The sequence below is a fragment of the Vigna radiata genome, chromosome 5, assembly GCF_000741045.1.
Source record: "Vigna radiata var. radiata cultivar VC1973A chromosome 5, Vradiata_ver6, whole genome shotgun sequence".
NCBI classification, from domain to species: Eukaryota; Viridiplantae; Streptophyta; class Magnoliopsida; order Fabales; family Fabaceae; genus Vigna; species Vigna radiata.
Genome location: NC_028355.1, coordinates 25,153,773 through 25,174,287, shown reverse-complemented (window position 1 = coordinate 25,174,287; position 20,515 = coordinate 25,153,773). Strand labels below are relative to the sequence as shown.

The window sequence follows — 20,515 nt, the reverse complement described above, 5'->3', positions numbered from 1 at the left end:
TGGTGTTTATGATTATTATTATTATTGATTGTGGAGTAATTTTGGACCAATCACAAAATGACACGTAAATGATGTTCAAATGTTGTAAAAAAAATAATGTCTAAGTATTATTGTCCTTTTATTATTAAAAGATATTTATCAATATATGTTTGTAAGTAAAAAATGTAAGAAGATATTTTTCTTTTAATTTAGATTGCGATTGAAAAATGTGATCAAATTTTTAACCTTTCTCATATAAGATCAACACATAGTTTATTGTGTTTTTATGTGTACATATTGACTTTAGTTTTATTTGGTAAAATTAGTTCTATAAGATAAGAGTTAATTATTATTTAACACTAGTTTACTACTTCCATTTGATAATTTTTTATATGGATAATATAATCCTAAAAAAAAAAGATATTTTGTATTTTTAAAAGAGAAGAGAGAAAGAGATAATTTAAGATAATATTAAATGAGAATAATATTTTTTTTTATATCAAAGAAAAATAATTTCAGAAAAATAATAAAAAGGAAATTTCATACAAAAATGAGTTCGTACGATTCTGGGATGTGGCCTGGAACTGTCATTGTCTGCGCCCTTTCAATCTCTGTGTCATTTAACCAAAGAAGTAATATATACATACACTTTTTTAATATTTTTATTTTTGATAAATTATATTAAAAATACGAATTTTAAAATATGTAAAAAAGGCTTGATTGCAATTTTTTCTCTTTTAAAAACTTATTTAAAAAAAATTCTTTTAAAACAGAGAATGTTAAGGGTTGCCATCGAAACAGCTGTTATAGGGACTTCTGTTGAAAACGTCAGTGACTTTATTCCTGACAACCAAATTCGATACCCTTCTAACTATTCATTATCCGACAACGCTGCCTCAATCATTTACACTTTAAAAATAATTATTAATAAAATAAATAATATATAAAGTAATAGTATTTTCATAAAAATTTATAATTCTTTATATTAACAATCTTATATCCATGCATCATAGTTTATGGAATAATCTCACACATTACTTATTTTTATAATTTTGTATTTCTCTTTTTCTTCTACGTCCTATACGTAAAAATCAGGTATTATATACGGTTTATTATACCTAATTCATTAATCAGACACTACTCATCTGGTTGCATGCATGTTGTTCTTCGTGTAACCTTGAGAACTATGTAGACATCTTTCAATACAACTTCAAGTTTTTAATGAAGGAAATATTGTTTATAGTAATGCCTCAAAAAGATGACACCACGTAGACAGAAACAAAAAGCCTTTAGACAGTAAATATCTGTCTTGTCTTGTCATCTTTGATAATCAACCTTTAAAATGATTAACCCAATAGGACATTAATTCAAATTATTAAGATAAGTAAACAATGGTTAAGCTTAATTATGTTAAAAGAGCTTCACGATAACTGTTAACCAAAAAGACTAGTATTCTTTATACATTAACGAAGATGATTTTCTGAATTTATAACGAGTAATACAAGGAGTAATTTCTTGTCTCGGTGATTATTTATTGATGACGAGAACCGCTTTTTCCTCACCCATCTTCTTCTTGGACCATAACAGTCACACGTATAGGTCCCCACCCGCCATAGTTCACCTTCTTCCGTGTCCAAATCATGGAGGAAAACCAGCGGGGGAAGTTGTCTTCCCATATGGTAATAACTGATTGCAATATATTAATCGCATGATATACATACATATATGTGTGTGTGTGTGTGTATCAATGGTGTTAATACATATATAACTGAAAATTGTTGGGATTGATTGATCCGTAGGAAATGGAGGATGAGGTGTTGAATGAATGTTTGTGCCAGACGAAGCCCTTTGATGAAGAGTTTTTAAGAGATATTCTACAGCAGCCGCAAGAGGGTGCAGCTACAGGTCTTAATAGTTTTGGTGAGACAAGCTGTGTGGTAAGGGCAGCTGGTGGTGATAAGTTGATGATGAAGAACAGCAACTCATCCATGGTGAATCTTTGTGGTGAAAATAAGAACAAGGCAACCACATCTCCAACCACCTATGTACTGTCTTTTGACAAATCCGATGATCCTCATTCTGTGTCTGCTTGGAAAGATGTCTCCCACAACTTGCCTTTGTCCTCGACAAGGACCAACCAAGGAACAAGGAAGACTCGAAGCGCTTCTGAATCAATGGATCACATCATGTCAGAGAGAAAGAGGAGACAGGAACTCACCAGAAAATTCATAGCACTTGCTTCCACTATCCCTGGCTTGAAGAAGGTGGGTTTATCTTTCACTCAAATCCTGTGCATGCCTTGTTAATATCTGTCAAATTTAACACTATTTGCTTTTAATTTTTCCTCAGGCTATATAGATAGTTATGTTATTCTCTTCATGCTTCGTATATCTTCCTAAAAAGCACAACCTTTTTTAGAGTACAAGTGAAAGGAAAAAGAGAAAGTAACAGATTGATGGTGGGTTTGGAAACCCATTGGTATAATTGCAGACGAAAATGCCGCTTTTCAAAAAGCAGTAAATAAAAAGTAAGTCTTCAACTGTTGATCGAATACGCACTATAATGATGTGTAAAGAAAATAGAAACATAATGTAAAAGTGAGATGAAAAAAGAGAAAAGATAATGAAGATCACAATCACTCAAGAGAGAATACAATGAAGTAGAATAAAGCAAACGATAACAGAAAGTTTCTTTGTTGTTGTCTCATTTGGGAACCTGTGTATATTGACATGTGAAGTAATGAGCGTTGAGCTGTCGTTAATAAGAGTTATCAGAGTAATTATTTATGACAAACACATCAAAACACTATTTATAACTCAACTTTAAGATTTATCAAACCTTAGTTCATAAAACATAAAAGAGCAAACTTGGTTTGTTATGCAGTCAGAAACTGTGGGATCAAGTATATTGGAAGGTACATCAGATGGTGTCGTGAGGGTAGACCAAATCTCAGACTCGTGTCATAGTGTGTTTGGTTTTACAATTTAGATGTGTTTTTCAAATTTCCAACGTAGTTTTAGAATTTAATAGTGAAGGATTATTGGTGAGGGAAAGGTAAGAATAGTACCATGAAGCTTCTGAAACCTGTTCGTGTAGTCGTGGCACAAGACAACAATATGTGGGGTGTGAAACCATGGACGCAGAGAAGAGTGGCTCGTGGAATGCGTGGGACAGTTATATTTTATTTAAATTGGATCACAGTAACCACTTCAAACGATGAACTATTCCCCGATCAACCTAAACAACATTAAGAGTTAAGAGATGGTGTAGTAAAAACTGCTTTTAAAACTGCTAAAAATGTAATAAAATGTGTGTAGATGGACAAAGCACATGTACTAAGAGAAGCAATAAATTACGTGAAGCAACTGAAAGAACGTGTAGAAGTGCTAGAAGAAGATATCCAGAAGAACGGTGCAGAATCATCGATCACCATAACAAGATCTCATCTATGCATTGATGACACAAACAGTGATGAATGGTATGGGTCCAATGAAGCAGTTCCTGCTGAAGTTGAAGCCAGAGTCTTAGGGAAGCAAATGTTGATCAAAATTCACTGTGGAAAACAAAAGGGTATTCTGCTCAAAATATTGTCTCAGCTTGAACGTCTTCATCTCTTGATATCCACTAGCAATGTCTTGCCACTTGGAAGTACCATTGACATCACCATCATTGCTCAGGTAATTAATTAATTAATAGCATATGAGATAATTATTTTGTTGTTCAAACTTGTGTATTTTGATCTCTGCAATATATTTGTATTGCAGATGGGTGATGAATACAAGATGGTGGTGAAGGATCTAGTGAAAGAACTGAGACAAGTGGCTATGATGAAGTCGTGTGTGTCACAGTGACGAGTCCACTCGTTTTAGTTTAAGGACTTGAGAATCACAACTTATGAAGCCGTTTTACATTAATTCAATGGCTTCTTTTGTTTCATGTGAACCAATAAAATTTTATTTATGTTTGCTCCTGTTAACTATTATATATCTCACGCCTGCTTTATTATGGTATGTTAGTCTTGGAAGATCCAAGATCACCAATATGATAGGATACAAATTTAATCTGTAATTTATAACAATAATAAAAGTAAAGGTAAAGTTCATTTTTTTTTCTACTTTATCCTTTAAAATCATACATAACATTACTTAAAATAAGATTTGCCCATCGAGGAATGTATTTCCGCTGGATACTTGCTTCTGTTCGGGATATCATCGATCTCAAGAATTTGTGCTAAAAGTTGATGTCAAGAAATCATTTGACTACTTGAAAATCTCAATATTTACAAGTCTAAACAGATACATAACGTGTTTCATACAGGAAAAATAAACGGAGTGAAAACATGTTAGCCGAGGATCGACGCACAAGTGTAATTTCTATAAATTTGTGAAAATATAAACAGATATGGGTGAGTCGGAACAATGAAATAACTCATTTTCCTGTTATGCATGCGTGTATTCTCCTTCCTGCTGCTGAGAAGCACTAATTGAGGATGATTCCTTCGATTTTTGAAATACAGTCCCTTCTTTAATCTCATCATCTGAAACGGGTAGCTCTTCTACCATCTTCCCCCCCTCAAGACAAACCATGAGATCTCCAAGCTGCACAGGTAACGAATGTATCAGTTTTCAATGCACACTACAATTCAATAAGAAAAAAGAGAAATTAGGAAAACGGTATCCATCACCTGCTTTTCCAGCTTCGCTACTCTATCCTCCATTATTCTCGTAGTTTTTCTCTCCCTTGAAAAAGGTACTTCACACGTCAGTTTGCAAACCGTTGGAGCAAATTTGCAATTACTCGAGTTCAAGAAATTGAAATCCATGGCAATTGCAATTACTTGAGTTAAAGAAATGGAAATCCATAGCAATTGCAATTACTTGAGTTCAACAAATGAAAGTCCATCAAATTACAAAACAGAGAATACGAACATCACTTAAAATGACAAACGCACATTAAAGCAGCAACTGTGGACCTTTGGTTGGACACAAGACAGCTTCATACCATACTCAATAGAAAACACCATCATGAATAAGAAATAATGAATAGAAGTATACCTCTCTTCAATCTCAAGTATCTTTGCTTTCCAAATGTCCTCATTTTTCACAAGATTCTCATTAAGCTGCAGATACACAGACAATATGAACATTTGCAAATATGTACATATATGGAAAATTATATCTTGACAACACTGGACATTCAGTGAAAGACAGCAATCCCTTTTTTCAATTAAAAAAAAAAACACAGTTGCATAATGGTTTTGGATGTCAATATATTAGTATCGTACACACACACCCACACATATAACTTATGCTAGAAATGCTGCAAAAGAGAATTTCCAAGATTGGATTACAACTTACATCATCCAGAAATTTCTTCTCTTTCTTACATCTGTCAATCTTGGACTGAATCTTCTGTTGTTTAAGATTGATAGCCTTCTGAACAGCTTTGGAAATTTTTCTTTCGGATTCTTCTTTTACTTCTTCTAATAAGGATTCAAAATACTACATTTAATTTAGTTTAACACGGAAAAAGATTAATCAATACCAGTTTAGAGATATTAGCAGATTCACAGCAAATGACAAATGGAGTCTACTTACAATTTTTTGGTTTTCAAGTTGAGTAGCAAGCAATTCATTGTACTCGTTGACAATCTGTAAAAAAAAAGGTATTTATTTAATGTATGAAAAATTAAAACTCCTTGTAAAAGTACATAAATCTAAGAATTGTTAAATTAGTCTTAAAACATTACAGCTTCGACTTTACTATTAAGTATAGCCTCACTCATGGCATTGTCTTCACAGCTGCAACTTCCACATTCATTATCTGCGTGTGCACAGTGAGCGTTCAGCTCAACCAATTTCCCATCAGTTTTGGACTGAATAAGTCTGTGAACATAATTGTCTCCCACATAATCCCACACACGTTTGGTTTCCACTTCTAGGGAATAGCAATGCTGCGTCTCTTTCCAGTGTATTATAGCATGCCCTCCCTTGTATCTGAAACAAGATTTCCCTAGGAGTTTCAGAAGATCCGTATAGTTGTAATCACATAGAAATTAAAAAGAAAGAAATATTATAAAATAAGGGTTGGTGCAGAAAACTGTCGGTCTCACCTTCCGCAGCCAACATGCCCACATATAACGCATATCCACAGGTTCTCAGTGGTTTGACAGACAAAACAAATCGATTTTTCAGCTTGCTGCTGGCAATAGCGGCATACCTGAAATAAAAAGTGGGAGACTTGTAAACACGCAACTAACCGACAGGCATTTAAAAAATTAAGAGTTAAGAAATTATTACTATAAATTATAAAGCATACAATTCATTTTGAATTGTTCGATCTTGCATATAAAGACTGAATGAAATCACTTACAGGACAAGAAGAATCGGCCCATTTTGAAATACAAGAACAATGGAAAGAATGGTTGCATATAGTTGTAAGAATTCCACCGGTGTCTTGATCTAATCGCTCTGCAAGAAATCATAAATAACTAGAACACTTAGTCCATGCATCGGTGACGAGCAATATATAAATGAAAGATGAAAAAAAAAAATTGAGTAGCAGTAGACAAGGCAAGGCAAGGAAAAAGGGATGTAAAATGTACCAAGACAAACAGGACAAGTTGGCTGTTCAGTTGAGCTGGCATTTGAGGGTTGCGCATGTTCAATGGAACCAGTGTACTGCACGTCTAACGTGAAAAGAACTCGGCAAACCTCAACCTGCGATTAATAAATAAATAGCAAGGGAAATTCAATTAATTCATAAAACGAGCAAAAAATTGAAAAGAATGGACAATAATTAAACAAAGAAAGAAGAAAGAAACCTCGAGAGAGGAGAATCGGCGGCCATGGTAGTGCTTGAAGAAGCTGTCGGTGGAGTCTTGGTGGTCAAAGCGAATCAAGACACTATACTGATCCTCCATACCGTCCATCCTGAGAAAGAAACAAAGAAAACGTGAACACGCGATCATTGCTGTGATGTGATCGCGAGAATATGGCATATAGTTGCATACCTAACAATGCGCATCTCTAGCATGTGTTGAATGAAGGAACCACAGAACTGACAGAAATCCGCATAAGTCATGTGATTGGGGACGCCGACAACGCAAACAAGAGGTTTGCGTCCAACCTAACAAGAAATTGAAATTGATTGGTCGATTGAAAATGCGAAGAGATGGAATAGAATAGAAGACGAATAAAAGGATACAGGAAGAGTAGCAGGAACGTCATCGGGGAATAGATGCATGAGGCCACGGGTCTCTTCGATTGTAGGGTTTCCAGAAGAGAAGTTGAAGAGAGAAGTGGAGAAGGAAGACGAAGAGGACTGGCTGGGATCCTCGTCGGAGGAGGGTGCTGCAATCGCTATGCTTGAAGTAGAACTCCACATCGCTTTACAACAACAGCACCGTGACACACCCACCACACACAATACTCACTTTCAAACTAAACTTAACATCTTAGTTTAACCTAAACTTCTCAATTACTTCATCTAATCCCAAATCTTCATTGTTAATATTGTAAAATTTTTATTACTTTAAATTACTAAATTTTAGAAAATAAAATAAATAAGTTTTCATAAATTTAATAATTAATAATATAATGCTAAAATTTGCCTGAGCAAAGAAGGGATTAAAATTCCGTAAAGGAAGCTTTACATATAATGAATTACGATGATTTCTTCAAACAAAGTTTTAAGGATACTTTTACATCAAGGATTGATACTTTTGCAATCTATAATAACGAATTAATTATATTCATGTCTTAATAAATTAAAAGATTAATATATATTATTATATTATTAAAATAGAATTGTTAAGTAGGCGTTAATTTGATAAGGGTGACAAAATATCATTTTTCTTTTGTATCATCAATAATATTTCTTAATTAAAACAGATAATTCTTTTAAAAAACTATAAAAAATAATAAATCTTGTTCGAGAGTTGACTTCATAATAATAAAAATGTAACATTTAATTACTAAGAGATGTTTCAAATTTTGTTGCAAGTAAAAATAGCTTTCCTTATTAGAGAATGGATGAAAATGTAAATCTGCATTAAATTAAGCAGTACAATGCCGGGAACAAGAAAACAAACTTGACACTTTCGAAAGTACAATCATACATAGGCTGGTTGGAAACTGAAATACATGCATAATGCAGCAGGAAGCAGCCTCAAATCTCCCGCTAGGGAGACTTTTCCACCTTTGGTAGTGACCTCCAAGATACATCAGATGCCGATTTCATATAAATTCTAGAATCACACTGTGGCACCAGAAGGAACATTAGATTCCACTGACTTCATTATCTCTTCACCTAGCTGTTTGCACCCTACCAGCTTCTGCATCAATACATAATCCAGACATCAACCTAATTTAGCAAAATATTTCTCTAGCCTCCAATGCTAATTAATCATGTGTATGTTATTTTAATGAAAGGGATGCTTACTGTTCCAGTAGAATATATGTCGCCAGTACGAAATCCTTTGTTCAAAGTGTCCAGCACTGCATTTTCAATTCTTTGAGCTGCCTTTTCTTCATCTAGGCCATATCTCAAAAGCATTGCAGCACTGAGAACAGTAGCAAATGGATTTGCCTTGTCCTGTATGCATATAATTATGCTGTTGTTAATCATGTCATTTTAAGCAGATAAAAAAAATGTAACTACAAGAAACCAACCTGCCCAGCAATATCAGGTGCTGAACCATGTATAGGTTCAAAAAGTCCAGGACCCTGATCCAATAAATATCCAATGTTCAAAAGGAAACCGATAATGTTATGAGGCAAGTAACATATAGCACGAAGCATTGCTAGATAAACATGAGAAACATGCTCGAGATATAAATTATAATTGATTATGGATTTTTTATTTCCATACCGAAGCCCCAAGGCTAGCAGAAGGAAGCATCCCAATACTTCCAGTGATCATTGAAGCCTCATCCGATAATATATCGCCAAAAATATTGTTTGTCACAATGGTGTCAAACTGCAAAAGCACGGGGTTAGATATTGCAGCACCCTCATTTTTATCATCAAACAATTTTTTCGTTTGAGTAGAAATTTTCATAGCCATAAATGAAAAAGACGAAATACAGTAATTTATTCCATAAGCAAACCTGTTTTGGATTGCGAATTAGTTGCATTGCGGCATTATCAACATACATGTGAGAGAGTTCAACATCAGGATATTCTTGTGCTATTGCCGACACTCTCCTCCTCCATAATATTGACGCCTGGAAAATTCAAATATAGTTAGTATGCAGGTACTGGACCTAAATCTGTCACTATTATCTTCTTGTTCATTTCCCCAAGATACAAAAAATGCATAAATTTATATTATTCAGTGAATGTGGAAATGCTATATATAATGTCAGTTGCATCTGCAAAAGACCTCCATAGTTTCCATTGTGTAATTCTTGATTTCCTTGTACAGGTTCCTCGGGACAGAGTAGAACCTATCACTGCATATCTCAATCTAATCAACAACAATATATCTGAGGTATAAGCAAGACATACAGATACAACCGTGCTTCTAAACTATTCACAAATATAGACCATAGAAATTTGCATCTATTTGAAAAAATATAAAAAAATATTAACAGAAAGAGTGTAGCCAGGCTTTAAACCCAAGCTGTCTCAAAAGTTATCTGTAACACCTAATCTAAACTGAATCTTAAACAAGAGAAAACAACTAAGAATTTTCTTTGTAGCATGGCTGAATCTTTCAATTTCAAGTTTAAGCAATTTGAGGCATCTGCCATTTTCAATTGGAAGGCATCTGCTATGAACTCTCTTTTCTGTCTGTACACACATTATAGTAAGGCAAAAGCTTCTCAGTATTCCTGAGTAAGTTTCATGGCATAATCCAGTAATAAATACCTCTAGTACATTGGCTTTGTCAACAGAGCAAAGTTTCCCACGACGCTTTCGAGCTATCTTAAATGCAGCGTGAGCTATGCGATCAATCTGGTACATAAATTATAGTCGATCAGAGAATCAGGATCCAGATGTAATACGGAAATTAGTTACAGAAACAGATCCGGAAGAAAACTAAAAGTCCCCTCAGGGCCCTCAGGGAAAGAAAAAAGTGAAATGCATATCTGCGTGTAAAAGTCCCTTGAGTGGTAAAAACCCTTATCCCTCCTCCTAGACTAGAAATGTGTTAAAGAAAAAGACTTAATTGACAGAACAAAAGAAAAAGATCTTTCCCCAAAGATTTTCTTCCACAGAGATTCTCTTCTGTCATAATGTGCAAAGCTCAATTCTCAAAGAATACATACAAGATTGAATGAATCCCTTTCTTCTACACTCCTCAATTTTTGTACCCCGTCCCTTAACTAACTAACTAGTATGCTAACTATCTCAGCTAACTTCCCCTTCATCTTCCCTAACTCCTAACACGATGATTACATGTTTTAACAACTGATCTCGAGGAAACCCCAGCTCCAGCTACTAATATTTATAGTCAAATTATAGTTTTCAACTTTCTTGAAATGATTGCACAAGAAACTCCACTCAAATTCTCTTTCACAGAAATATCCAACCAAGGTCTGTAACCTTTATTAATATGTTGTAATACATACATTTTTATAGCTCAATAGTAAGCATGCATTAGGATTTATAACCGTTTTATAATATTATGATACCTCGTGTTCAGCATAAATCTCAGTATTAAAACCAAACTCTTCACCATCTTCATTGGTGTCAAAGCCCCTGGGTTTTCCAAAATAGATACCTAAATAACAACAGAGCATAAAAAAGATTTAGCACAGCGAATTAGCTGCACATATTCACATTTTAACAAAATGGATGAATATTTGACACCCCAAATTTTAAATATTATAGAATCATAACACCACAGACCTCCAGTAAGTTCCCTTACAACCATGAGATCGACCCCTTCAGCAACCGCTCTCTTCAAAGTTGAAGCATCTACTAACTAAAGAAGAATTAAAACAAATTAAAAACCACACTAGAGATGAGTTGAAAACTATTAGGGGACAGCAAGGAAACAAATATAAAAAAAATAAAAAAATCTCTATTCACTCGCATTTATCACATTATATAGCGTGCCCCAGATGTCCTTCTTTTGTCATCCATCTCGGAACACATGCAGTTCAACTCCAGGAGACAAAAAGCAAATAACTTTGCCCCCTATACTTATCTCAATTTCACACTCACCATCAAGAATGAGAAAACGAAGTATGAAGTTATTACCTGAGGAAATACAGACGCAGGCCTGAGATTTGCAAAGACTTTAAGCTCCTGACGAAGCCCAAGCAAGGCAGTTTCTGGCTTGAGATGTTTGTCGTTGTTATCCCATTTATAACTTCAAGTAAATGTATTTTAAAAAGAGGAGGCACAAAGCAATAACAAAAATGAAAAGAAGGAAAAAAGTAAAGAATAAAAGTGAAGTACCCTCCAACAGCACCAAGCAGAACAGCATCAGATTGCTTGGCGGCAGAAAGTGTCTCATCGGGTAATGGGACCCCAGTGGCATCCAACGCAGCTCCACCTATAAGCCTCTCTCGGAACTCGTATTTGATCCCTGCTTTGACAACACAGAAATTAGTTACCCAATCGAAATTGAAAATGCTGCAATTTCGAAGAGAGAGAGCGCCGTACCTTCGAGATGACCGGCGAGGAGAAGAACGTCTTTGGCGACGGAGATGACTTCGGGGCCGATACCGTCGCCGGGAAGGAGAGTGATAGTGTAGGAACGCTGCGACTTCGAAGGAGTGGGCGCGGCAGAACAAATCGGAGACACTGACCTTCGTGAGAAGAATGAGAAAGAGGGTTTTAATGGTTTGAATTGGAGGAGTTGTAGAGAAGCGGCCATCTTCCTTTTCTTCTCGATTTTCAACAGGCTTGCCTCACTGAACTGAAGCTTTTACTCTTCTTTTTTTTTTCCCTTTGTAGTTATGGTGAAATTGGGTATGAAAAAGGAAGAAAGAGTTTTTTTTTTTTTTTTTTTTGAGTCATTATTAAAAAAATTAATTTTATGGAAAATTTGGAAAGGTTTTTTTATTTTTATTTAGTTACATTGATCTTTCATTTTGTCCTTAATACAAAATTTATAAAAATATTGAAATTTATATAACTTTTAATTCAATTTTAAGTTGACTGAAATAATATATATGTTATATCAATTAGGTAATGTTCACTTTAGATTTTAAAGTTGTCATGTTTTGTTCCTAAAAGAAATTGTTTAAATTATTTTTAAACTCCAATAAAAACGACTAATAAATTAACTTAGGTGAATAATTTAAAAAGAATACTTTTTAATCTTTTAAAATTTTAATGGAATATTACAATATTTAGTTTTTCTTGAAAAAAAAAAAGAACTTCTTCGATTATAAGACTTTTTAATTCATGAAAATCTTGACTACTTAGCAAAATTTCCTTTGTAAAAATAATTTTTTAAAATATTTTATGAAACTTATTTAAATTACAGTTTGGAACTTAACCTATTTTTTTATTCATCAGCATTTATGTTATTATTTATTTATTTAAGGGTTAAATATGTTTTTAATTTCTATATTTCAGACGATTTTGATTTTAGTTCATTTTTAAAACTATGGTACAATTTAGTCCTTCAAGTTTAAAAAACTCTGGTTTTAGTTTTATTTATCAATTTTTTTTTTTAATTTTATTTGTTATTTCAAACACGAGTTTTCTAAAGTTGAAGGACTAAATTGTACCATAATTTAAAAATGGACTAAAACCAAAATCGTCTCAAAATATAGGAACTAAAATCATATTTAATCCTTTATTTAATAAGTGGGAAGACGCATTATCCATCATTTGGCACGTGTTGCAAGGCCCAACAAGCTAAAATGCATTGACTGCCTGTGCAAACCCTAACACAACACAATTTCTGATATTAAAGAAACTTTGGTGTGGATCAAGGATTATTGGGCTAATTAAAAGAGTATTTTTAAATTTGTTCATATATTCACAAGCATTATTTCTTGTCTTCTATGGTTTAATTAAAAGGTTGGAAATCATAAATATTATTATCTAATTTGACGAAATGTTAAAACTAGAGTTCAAGTTATTTATTTGTTGATTCATTTTTAGTTAAAATAGAAAGTTACTTACACAAAATACTTTAATATTAAAATAACAATTTTAATAATTAATGTGTAATAGATGTAATTATTTTATTTTTTATATAAAATATATATTTATCAATTTTAAAATGAACTTTGAATCACTAATAATCTAATCATAGTTAAATTAATTATAATTACACTTTGTTGTAAGTTAATCTCTATCAAATTTAATCGTAATTTATAGTCACTCAATTTCTCACCTGATCATTATAGTCATTCTCATATACCATTAATCCAAAATTATTAAATAATCGATACAAAATCAAATAAACTTAAATATAATATTATATGTAATCAATAATTTTGTTTCCTTAAGATTAATTTAGTAGTAAATTTCTCTTATATATAATATTTTTTTATATGTAAATATATATTTTGATTTAGTGAATTATTTTATGCCTTTTTTTCTTAAAATTTTATATTCTTTTTTATAGTATAATTATACAGTAATAATTAATGAAAAGTTACACAAGACAAATAACTGAGAGAATAACAAATTGAGTGGGTATTAGACCTGTCTTGTGTAAGATTAAAAACATGAAAAGAAATTAGTAAGGAGAGTGTTACTACTTTAATAGATGATTATTCATTTATAGGTTTGAAACAAAGAATTAATAGAAATATTAAAAACAACAAATGTTTCAGCATTCATTTATTTGTTGAGGAGCAGATTGGCTAAATCAAAGAAATTTAAAAACTATTTAAAATATATATGTAGATACAAATTTTATTTTAAAAATTATTTTTTAAAAAGTTTAAAATTTATTCCTAAAGGTGAAAAATTAGAAAGTGAGAACATGTAATAGGTAATGTTATGAAATGAGATAAGTTTAGGTGATATTTGTGGATATACAACATTAAAGTGAGTAGGGACCGATTTTATCTGTTCCTACGTATCATGCTACTCTGTTTCACACACATCTTAATTCTCCACCAAAGGTGTCGCTGTTTATGTTCTTGTTCAAATCTATAAAGGCTCAACCAACAACATTATCAGTTGATTTCAGGCAGATAAAGAAACCATTTTTATGCTCTCCCTGATCTTCCATTTTTCTTCTCTCTCTTCCTCAACCACTGCCCCACTTTTTCTTTCATCAAAATGGCTGTAGCCATGGCTGCTTGCAGTCTTGGACTTCACTTGAGTTCTGATAACACCTTCAGAGCTTTTGAAAAAACCACTGTCTTCAAGAGCTCCTCTGCTGCTGATGCTACCAAACTATGTTACATTACTCACAAAACAAGGTATATATGCTAATTCTAATTTTCTGTTGCCTGTCTTGTGTATGGCGAAATTCCAACTAGCTTCTATTGGGTTGACAGTTTCTGCTGTAATAATGCTTCACTTCACGTAATGAATCGATTAAAAGTATGTTTGGCCTCTTAATTATAAATTATTAGTTAGGAATATATAAGATGAGTAGTGAAAGATGTTGGTTGATTCGTATCTTCAATTTGTCGAGGAATTATAGAAGTTGCAAAGTGAAGTGAGAGTAAAGCAGCTAGGAGTGCACCCCAATTATTTGTGTTAATTGTATGTACCATTTTGTCAGATTATCATCTTCAGGAATAACAATCATCCCACGAGCATCAACAGTTACTGGTACTGTGGAGGTATATATTTAGCAAAATCAACGAATATGGTTGTCATTCATTTATTGCATGTGAATATATAGGCACTACCTACTTCATTTTTCTGATGGTTGGTGACTCTCACCACTGAAACATTTGAGTTCAACTTTTGTTTGGAGAACAGGATGGGAATCAAGGAGAGACTGATACCATTCCAACTCCGATAGTTATAATTGATCAAGACTCTGATCCAGATGCAACGGTGGTTGAGATAACCTTTGGTGATCGCCTTGGTGCTCTTCTTGACACTGTAATTGAAGCCACTCGCTCTCTTTTTACTTTCATTTTGGATAATATGAGTATTACTAAAACTGACTATAAGCTCTATTGCAGATGAATGCGTTGAAAAACTTGGGGCTGAATGTTGTTAAGGCAAATGTGTTTTTGGATTCTTCTGGCAAGCACAACAAGTTTTCCATCACAAAAGCGTAAGGACCGTATTCTAGAACCAATTATTTGTTTAAAAGGAATAACAGGAAAAAAGAGGGTAGGCTTCAAATTACTCATCTCGCGTATTTTTATTTCTCAAGTATGCTATTGCTGCGATTGGTAATAAGGTTCATCTTTCATCAATGGGAATAACATGTTCAAGAACTAAGCTGTTGGCTCCCTATAATGTCTAAAAAGAATGGCCAAAATTTGATGCTATCCTACCTTATCTTCTTGTCTGTTAAGAGAGACGGAATCTATCTATCTGTCCGTCTAAAAATGAAAAAAATATATATTTAATATTTTTCCACAGAATGGATGAAGAGATTAGCAGAAGCACATCATTGACAAATTTTAAGCCTTAATTATTATCACAGTACAAGTTCTCGAGATGGCTACTAAACTGGGAAAGCTTCTAATCATGTCCATTATTTACATTGAAACAGCCTTCTGAATTAGGCTCTATAATTAAATTAAACTATGTACCATAAATTTATTAATGAAGCTGCTGATTGGTTCTATTTCACCTATGATTGATCGTGTTAATGGAGCTTTGTTTGCAGTGATTCTGGTAGAAAAGTGGAAGATCCGGAGTTATTAGAGGCAATCCGTTTGACAATTTTAAATAAAATGATTCAGTATCACCCGGTATGTGTTTTCAGAAACTCTCATTCTTATGTTATCTTGAAGCATGCATGCATGGCTTGGTTAGAAAGGTGGAGGGATTATTGTTGATGTGATTGAAAATGGTGCAGGAATCAAGCGCCCAATTAGCTCTGGGAGCAGCTTTTGGACTTGTGGCTCCACCGGAGCAGGTGATGATTAAAACTTGCCTACCCAACTTTCACTTCTGAAGTGCTAATTTGAATGAACACAACAATAACACTCTGTGATCAAAACTGGTTATTTGAGATCCCTCTGCTTTGTTATTGGTGGAACAAGGTCTGAATTTTGTTAAAATGTTTCAGGTTGATGTAGAGATAGCAACCCACATAACCATATCCGATGATGGCCCAGATAGAAGGTGATGCTTAGTTGAAACTTGAAACTCACATTATCAATATAATAACAACATAATTGTTAATGAATTTGAGCTTTGTTTTCTGCAGTTTGCTGTATGTGGAGACAGCAGATCGACCTGGATTACTGGTGGATCTTGTAAAGATTATTACTGACATTAACATTGCTGTTGAATCTGGAGAATTTGACACTGAGGTATGTAATGTAGTTAACTAAATTAATCATATGTTAATCATTTTTTCACTCCTAAACATTCAACCTTAAACCAAACTCAGGGACTCTTGGCTAAGGCAAAGTTTCATGTGAACTACAAGAATAAAGCTCTCATCAAGCCTCTCCAGCAGGTAAACACTTTTTTAAATTTTGTTAAACCATCGATGGATCATGATTAAATTATATTGTATATTTTTAGGTTCTTGTTAACAGTTTGAGATATTTCTTGAGGCGACCTTCGACTGAAGAATCTAGTTTTTGAGTGCCAATTATCACAACTTTCAACAACAACAACTGCAACACATCCTCTGGAATATAATTGCACCATGTATTCTTCTCCATTTATACTGCTTTTACTGATAAAATTTGATAAAACTGTGAATCATTGTAAAGTCAACGTTGCCAATTTCTTATTTTAAACTTGTTTCTGATTTTTTTTATTTATTTTTTATTAATTGGCTATCTTTAATTTAAGAATACAGGAGATTGGGGTTGACTTGGCTGCCTACAACAATTGGATTGGGTTGAATGGATAAGTCTAACCCATTTGAAAGCCAACCAATCCAAAGTAGTGTTTGGGGTTCAGGGGTTGAAGATTTTGACTCTGACTCCATCTACTTTTGACCATATAAAAGACATTTAGTATTTAACTATTTTAATCTTCGACTTTATTTATTTTAATTAAGTCGAGTTTAAAATTTTATAAAATTCCTTTCTTAATTAAATTATTCTATTTTATTTCTAAAGTCGTTTTTGTTTTAATAGATAATGAATATAATTTCTTTTACCTTGTTTTCATTTTTATCGAAGAATGATAAATGTACTTATTTTATATACTTGTATGTATAATGTACTCGTTACCTTATTTTTTCAAATATTGATTAAATAATATTTTTCAAATAATAAAATAATATCAAAGAAAGTTAGGTTAGCAAAGATTGAATATATACTTTTTGCCTTTGTAGTGACAAACTCAAAAGACAACTACATAGTCAATCATGCATTAGTTTAGTAGATTATGATAATGAAAGTTTTCCACATTTTCAAAAAGCATAACTACTCCCATAATTTATGCATTCATCTAATTCGCAAATACAATTCGATTTTGAACTTTCTAAAACTAAATTTTAATTATCATAAAAAAATAAATGATATTTTCACATGCGCAACTCTTTTGTATTCATTTAATGTTATTTTTTTACTTTTTTAAAAATTACAAAAATTTACTTTTATTTTTATAACTATTTTACCTTTACAATATAAATATATATCATCGTATATCATTATAAATAATAATTCAACTTCTTCCTCAATTTTTTCTTTTTAATTAAACGCATTTGCATTATAGTTCTTTCTTTTCTCTTTTCACTTCATTTTCATCAATCATCTAAAAAAAAGTAATTTTTTTAAGCCAATGAACTAAAACGAAAAAATAGTTTAACTGTAAAGACTATATAGGTAAAAACCTTATAATATCGTTACTATTGTTCCTAAAAATATATAAAAATTACATTTATATTTATTATATAAACTATAAAAAAATTGTTAAATAGACAGAAAAACAATAATACTTATATCTCCAAATAGAATAGTTATTTAAAGCTAATATACATTCTAAAAATTATATTGAACAAAGATTATTATTATTATTATAATAAATAGGAATGAGTACAACCATGATGGCACAAACTACCATAGCTTTACTAAGACAATAATCAGCACATATATATCAAAGTAAAGAATATATTACGGAAATAATATATTATTCGAGATATGAAAAAAAAAACATCTTGACCGAAACTTTCTTCTTCTTTTCTTAAATATTTTTTCGAAATAGAGAACAAAATAACTAAAAAATTTAAATTACTAAACATTACTTTTTTAGATAAATTATCTAAAAAAAATAAGGTATTTTAAACCTATTCATATAAAAAGATTGACAAAAACGTTAAAAGTATTTTTCGTTCCCAAACTATTATAAAATATTATGTTTTGTCTTTAAGCTGAATATCAAATATTAAAAATCATTTAAAATATCTTTCTTAACAAACAGTATATAAATGTTATATTTTTGTTTGTAACATGGGAAACATCTCACATACCGTTTGTTAGGATTGGTATTTTACATAATTTTCATATAATATAAAAATTAAACATTTTATAATTTAATTTAGGAACTAAAGAGATATTTTTATAATAATGTGAAAAAAAATATTTAACCTTATATTATTGGGTTAAATATGTTTTTAGGCCCTGTAGTTTGGGGTAATTTTTCTTAGTTAACATTGAAGCAAAAATGTGTCAAACAGTATAAACATTCCAAATGCTATAATGAAGCGTGCTTGAAATAACAAATAAAGTTAAAAAAAATTGGTAAAAAAGACTAAAACCAGAGTTTTCTAAAGTTGAAGGATTAAATTATACCTTAGTGTGAAAGAGGGACTAAAACTAAAATCGCCCCAAAATATAAGGACTAAAAACATATTTAACCCTATATTATTTGGTGGAGATAATTTATTATTTAAAAGGAATTATTTGAATTAACTTATAAGAATTGTATGCTTATTATAAGTGATTTGAGATGATTTCTGTGAAAATTTGAGAGAGAAAATCATGTGTTATATAAAGAAGTGAAGGATATTTGTGATGATTTTTTAATAAAATTATTAATTTTCAATATTTGTTTTTAAAAATAATTTTACTAACTTGTTTACTTAATTTTATAAGTATTCTTTACAATTAATAAATAATATTTGTAAAGTAATTTATTTTCATTTTCTCAAGTTTTTTCTTTAACTAAAAAAACATTTATATTCTAAAATATAGACCTATGTATAATGGCAAGCAAGTAATGGCAACAGTTTAATGCCAACATATGTCACTGCTTCTCTAATTTCTAAATTGGCAATGACTTTTTATCACTTTAATCTGCTGGTCCAAAAATGCACTACAATCCTCTTCTCTTTTTTTTCACATCTAATCTTTCCTATCTGGGAAAGGAATATACTATAATATTATAATTTATATTTTATAAATATAATTATATGAGAAGTAATATTTTTGACATACAATTCTTTTACATTAATTTAACATTTTTTTTTTCTGTATATTTTATTTATTTTTCTTAAAATTACAAATATTTATTCTCTTATAACCATTTTATTTTTTTGCAATATATAACAAAGTTAATGTAAATATACATTATCCTATTATTACTCTTCATAACATTCTCGTACCATTATATTAGGGTTTTTAGTCCCTATACTTTGGGACAATTTTGGTTTTAGTCCATTTTCAAATTAAGGTACAATTTAATCTTTCAACTTTAGAAAATTTTGGTTATAGTCTTTTTTACCAATTTTTTTAACTTTATTTATTGTTTCAAGCACGTTTCATTATAGCATTTGGATTGTTTACACTGTTTGACACATTTTTGCTTTAATCTTAATTGAGAAACGCGTTAGAAACATTAAATAAAATTAAAAAAAAATTGATTAAAAGGACTAAAATCAGAGTTTTCTAAAATTGAAAGACTAAATTGTATCTTAATTTGAAAATAGACTAAAATCAAAATTGCCCCAAAGTACAGAAACTAAAAAGATATTTAACCCCATTATATTATACATGTGAAAGATATACAAGATTGGTAGATATATAATGGAAAGAACACTTACATGCCATGCGTACCATACAAAAAAAGCAATGAATGAGGTGAGTGAGAGACAGCCTTAAACAACTGATTCTTTTTTCAAACTTCTCTGCTACCTACCAATGAGAAATTATTATGAAATATGAAAGGAACCTGATTCCTAAGACCCAGATTGAAGTATTGAAAGAGAAGTAGTTGAGAAAATCAACTTGTGTTATGGTCGCAGACAAGACAAGTATCAATTTCTTAATTGGTTGATAAAATAGCAAACAGCTTCAAGCACTCGGAAATTCAGTCCTTCACATATACTTGGCCAACAAATCACCACATCTTCTTGTTACAAAACTACTATCTTTAGTTTGTCAGACAGGAACATTGATCTAATCAAGAAGAAACCGTCTTCTGCAATTGTCTGACATCTATACATTTCCAAATTGGATTCAACGTGGTTTTGTTTAGATACTTCTTCAACCTGTTTAACAGATCAT

The 20,515-nt window shown here is 31.6% G+C and overlaps 4 protein-coding genes across 4 annotated transcripts; 2 read left to right on the top strand and 2 right to left on the bottom strand.

The window, feature by feature from the left end:
* Nucleotides 1-1,559: 1,559 nt before the first annotated feature.
* Nucleotides 1,560-4,130, top strand: LOC106762633 (transcription factor bHLH18). The gene is made up of 5 exons (XM_022781168.1): nucleotides 1,560-1,658; nucleotides 1,779-1,916; nucleotides 2,001-2,243; nucleotides 3,297-3,656; nucleotides 3,744-4,130. Exons 1-5 carry the CDS (start codon nucleotides 1,620-1,622, stop codon nucleotides 3,828-3,830), a joined length of 867 nt encoding a protein of 288 aa, XP_022636889.1. The 5' UTR covers nucleotides 1,560-1,619; the 3' UTR covers nucleotides 3,831-4,130.
* Nucleotides 4,131-4,220: 90 nt separating this feature from the next.
* On the bottom strand, nucleotides 4,221-7,423 carry LOC106762631 (BRCA1-associated protein). The gene is made up of 12 exons (XM_014646634.2): nucleotides 7,186-7,423; nucleotides 6,992-7,107; nucleotides 6,803-6,911; nucleotides 6,584-6,698; nucleotides 6,352-6,449; nucleotides 6,092-6,198; nucleotides 5,729-5,975; nucleotides 5,577-5,630; nucleotides 5,337-5,480; nucleotides 5,034-5,098; nucleotides 4,664-4,718; nucleotides 4,221-4,577 (listed from the first exon to the last, which is right to left on the bottom strand). Exons 1-12 carry the CDS (start codon nucleotides 7,363-7,365, stop codon nucleotides 4,419-4,421), a joined length of 1,449 nt encoding a protein of 482 aa, XP_014502120.1. The 5' UTR covers nucleotides 7,366-7,423; the 3' UTR covers nucleotides 4,221-4,418.
* Nucleotides 7,424-7,971: 548 nt separating this feature from the next.
* LOC106759681 (3-isopropylmalate dehydrogenase 2, chloroplastic) lies at nucleotides 7,972-11,890 on the bottom strand. The gene is made up of 11 exons (XM_014642974.2): nucleotides 11,598-11,890; nucleotides 11,391-11,520; nucleotides 11,190-11,301; nucleotides 10,836-10,911; nucleotides 10,619-10,707; nucleotides 9,852-9,938; nucleotides 9,089-9,205; nucleotides 8,851-8,958; nucleotides 8,652-8,705; nucleotides 8,422-8,574; nucleotides 7,972-8,314 (listed from the first exon to the last, which is right to left on the bottom strand). The coding sequence occupies exons 1-11, from the start codon at nucleotides 11,809-11,811 to the stop codon at nucleotides 8,234-8,236; spliced, it is 1,221 nt and encodes a 406-aa protein (XP_014498460.1). The 5' UTR covers nucleotides 11,812-11,890; the 3' UTR covers nucleotides 7,972-8,233.
* A 2,117-nt stretch (nucleotides 11,891-14,007) lies between these two features.
* LOC106762856 (ACT domain-containing protein ACR11) lies at nucleotides 14,008-16,818 on the top strand. The gene is made up of 10 exons (XM_014646946.2): nucleotides 14,008-14,329; nucleotides 14,638-14,698; nucleotides 14,841-14,966; nucleotides 15,050-15,144; nucleotides 15,709-15,793; nucleotides 15,901-15,960; nucleotides 16,114-16,169; nucleotides 16,255-16,360; nucleotides 16,441-16,509; nucleotides 16,578-16,818. The coding sequence occupies exons 1-10, from the start codon at nucleotides 14,187-14,189 to the stop codon at nucleotides 16,638-16,640; spliced, it is 864 nt and encodes a 287-aa protein (XP_014502432.1). The 5' UTR covers nucleotides 14,008-14,186; the 3' UTR covers nucleotides 16,641-16,818.
* Nucleotides 16,819-20,515: the final 3,697 nt, after the last annotated feature.

What these genes read in the sequence shown, in the direction of transcription:
- LOC106762633 (XM_022781168.1), top strand. Translation starts at nt 1,620, where the DNA reads ATGGAGGAAAACCAGCGGGGGAAGTTGTCTTCCCATATG. An exon ending in TTGGTGAGACAAGCTGTGTG is followed by an intron (nt 1,917 to 2,000) that starts GTAAGGGCAGCT and finishes AATAAGAACAAG; the next exon opens with GCAACCACATCTCCAACCAC. An exon ending in CTATCCCTGGCTTGAAGAAG is followed by an intron (nt 2,244 to 3,296) that starts GTGGGTTTATCT and finishes AAATGTGTGTAG; the next exon opens with ATGGACAAAGCACATGTACT.
- LOC106762631 (XM_014646634.2), bottom strand. Translation starts at nt 7,365, where the DNA reads ATGTGGAGTTCTACTTCAAGCATAGCGATTGCAGCACCCTCCTCCGAC. An exon ending in CTAGAGATGCGCATTGTTAG is followed by an intron (nt 6,912 to 6,991) that starts GTATGCAACTAT and finishes TTTCTTTCTCAG; the next exon opens with GATGGACGGTATGGAGGATC. An exon ending in AACTTGTCCTGTTTGTCTTG is followed by an intron (nt 6,450 to 6,583) that starts GTACATTTTACA and finishes GATTTCTTGCAG; the next exon opens with AGCGATTAGATCAAGACACC.
- LOC106759681 (XM_014642974.2), bottom strand. Translation starts at nt 11,811, where the DNA reads ATGGCCGCTTCTCTACAACTCCTCCAATTCAAACCATTAAAACCCTCT. An exon ending in CTGCGTCTGTATTTCCTCAG is followed by an intron (nt 10,912 to 11,189) that starts GTAATAACTTCA and finishes ATTCTTCTTTAG; the next exon opens with TTAGTAGATGCTTCAACTTT. An exon ending in TAATTCGCAATCCAAAACAG is followed by an intron (nt 8,959 to 9,088) that starts GTTTGCTTATGG and finishes GTGCTTTTGCAG; the next exon opens with TTTGACACCATTGTGACAAA.
- LOC106762856 (XM_014646946.2), top strand. Translation starts at nt 14,187, where the DNA reads ATGGCTGTAGCCATGGCTGCTTGCAGTCTTGGACTTCACTTGAGTTCT. An exon ending in CAGTTACTGGTACTGTGGAG is followed by an intron (nt 14,699 to 14,840) that starts GTATATATTTAG and finishes TTTGGAGAACAG; the next exon opens with GATGGGAATCAAGGAGAGAC. An exon ending in TTGTGGCTCCACCGGAGCAG is followed by an intron (nt 15,961 to 16,113) that starts GTGATGATTAAA and finishes AAAATGTTTCAG; the next exon opens with GTTGATGTAGAGATAGCAAC.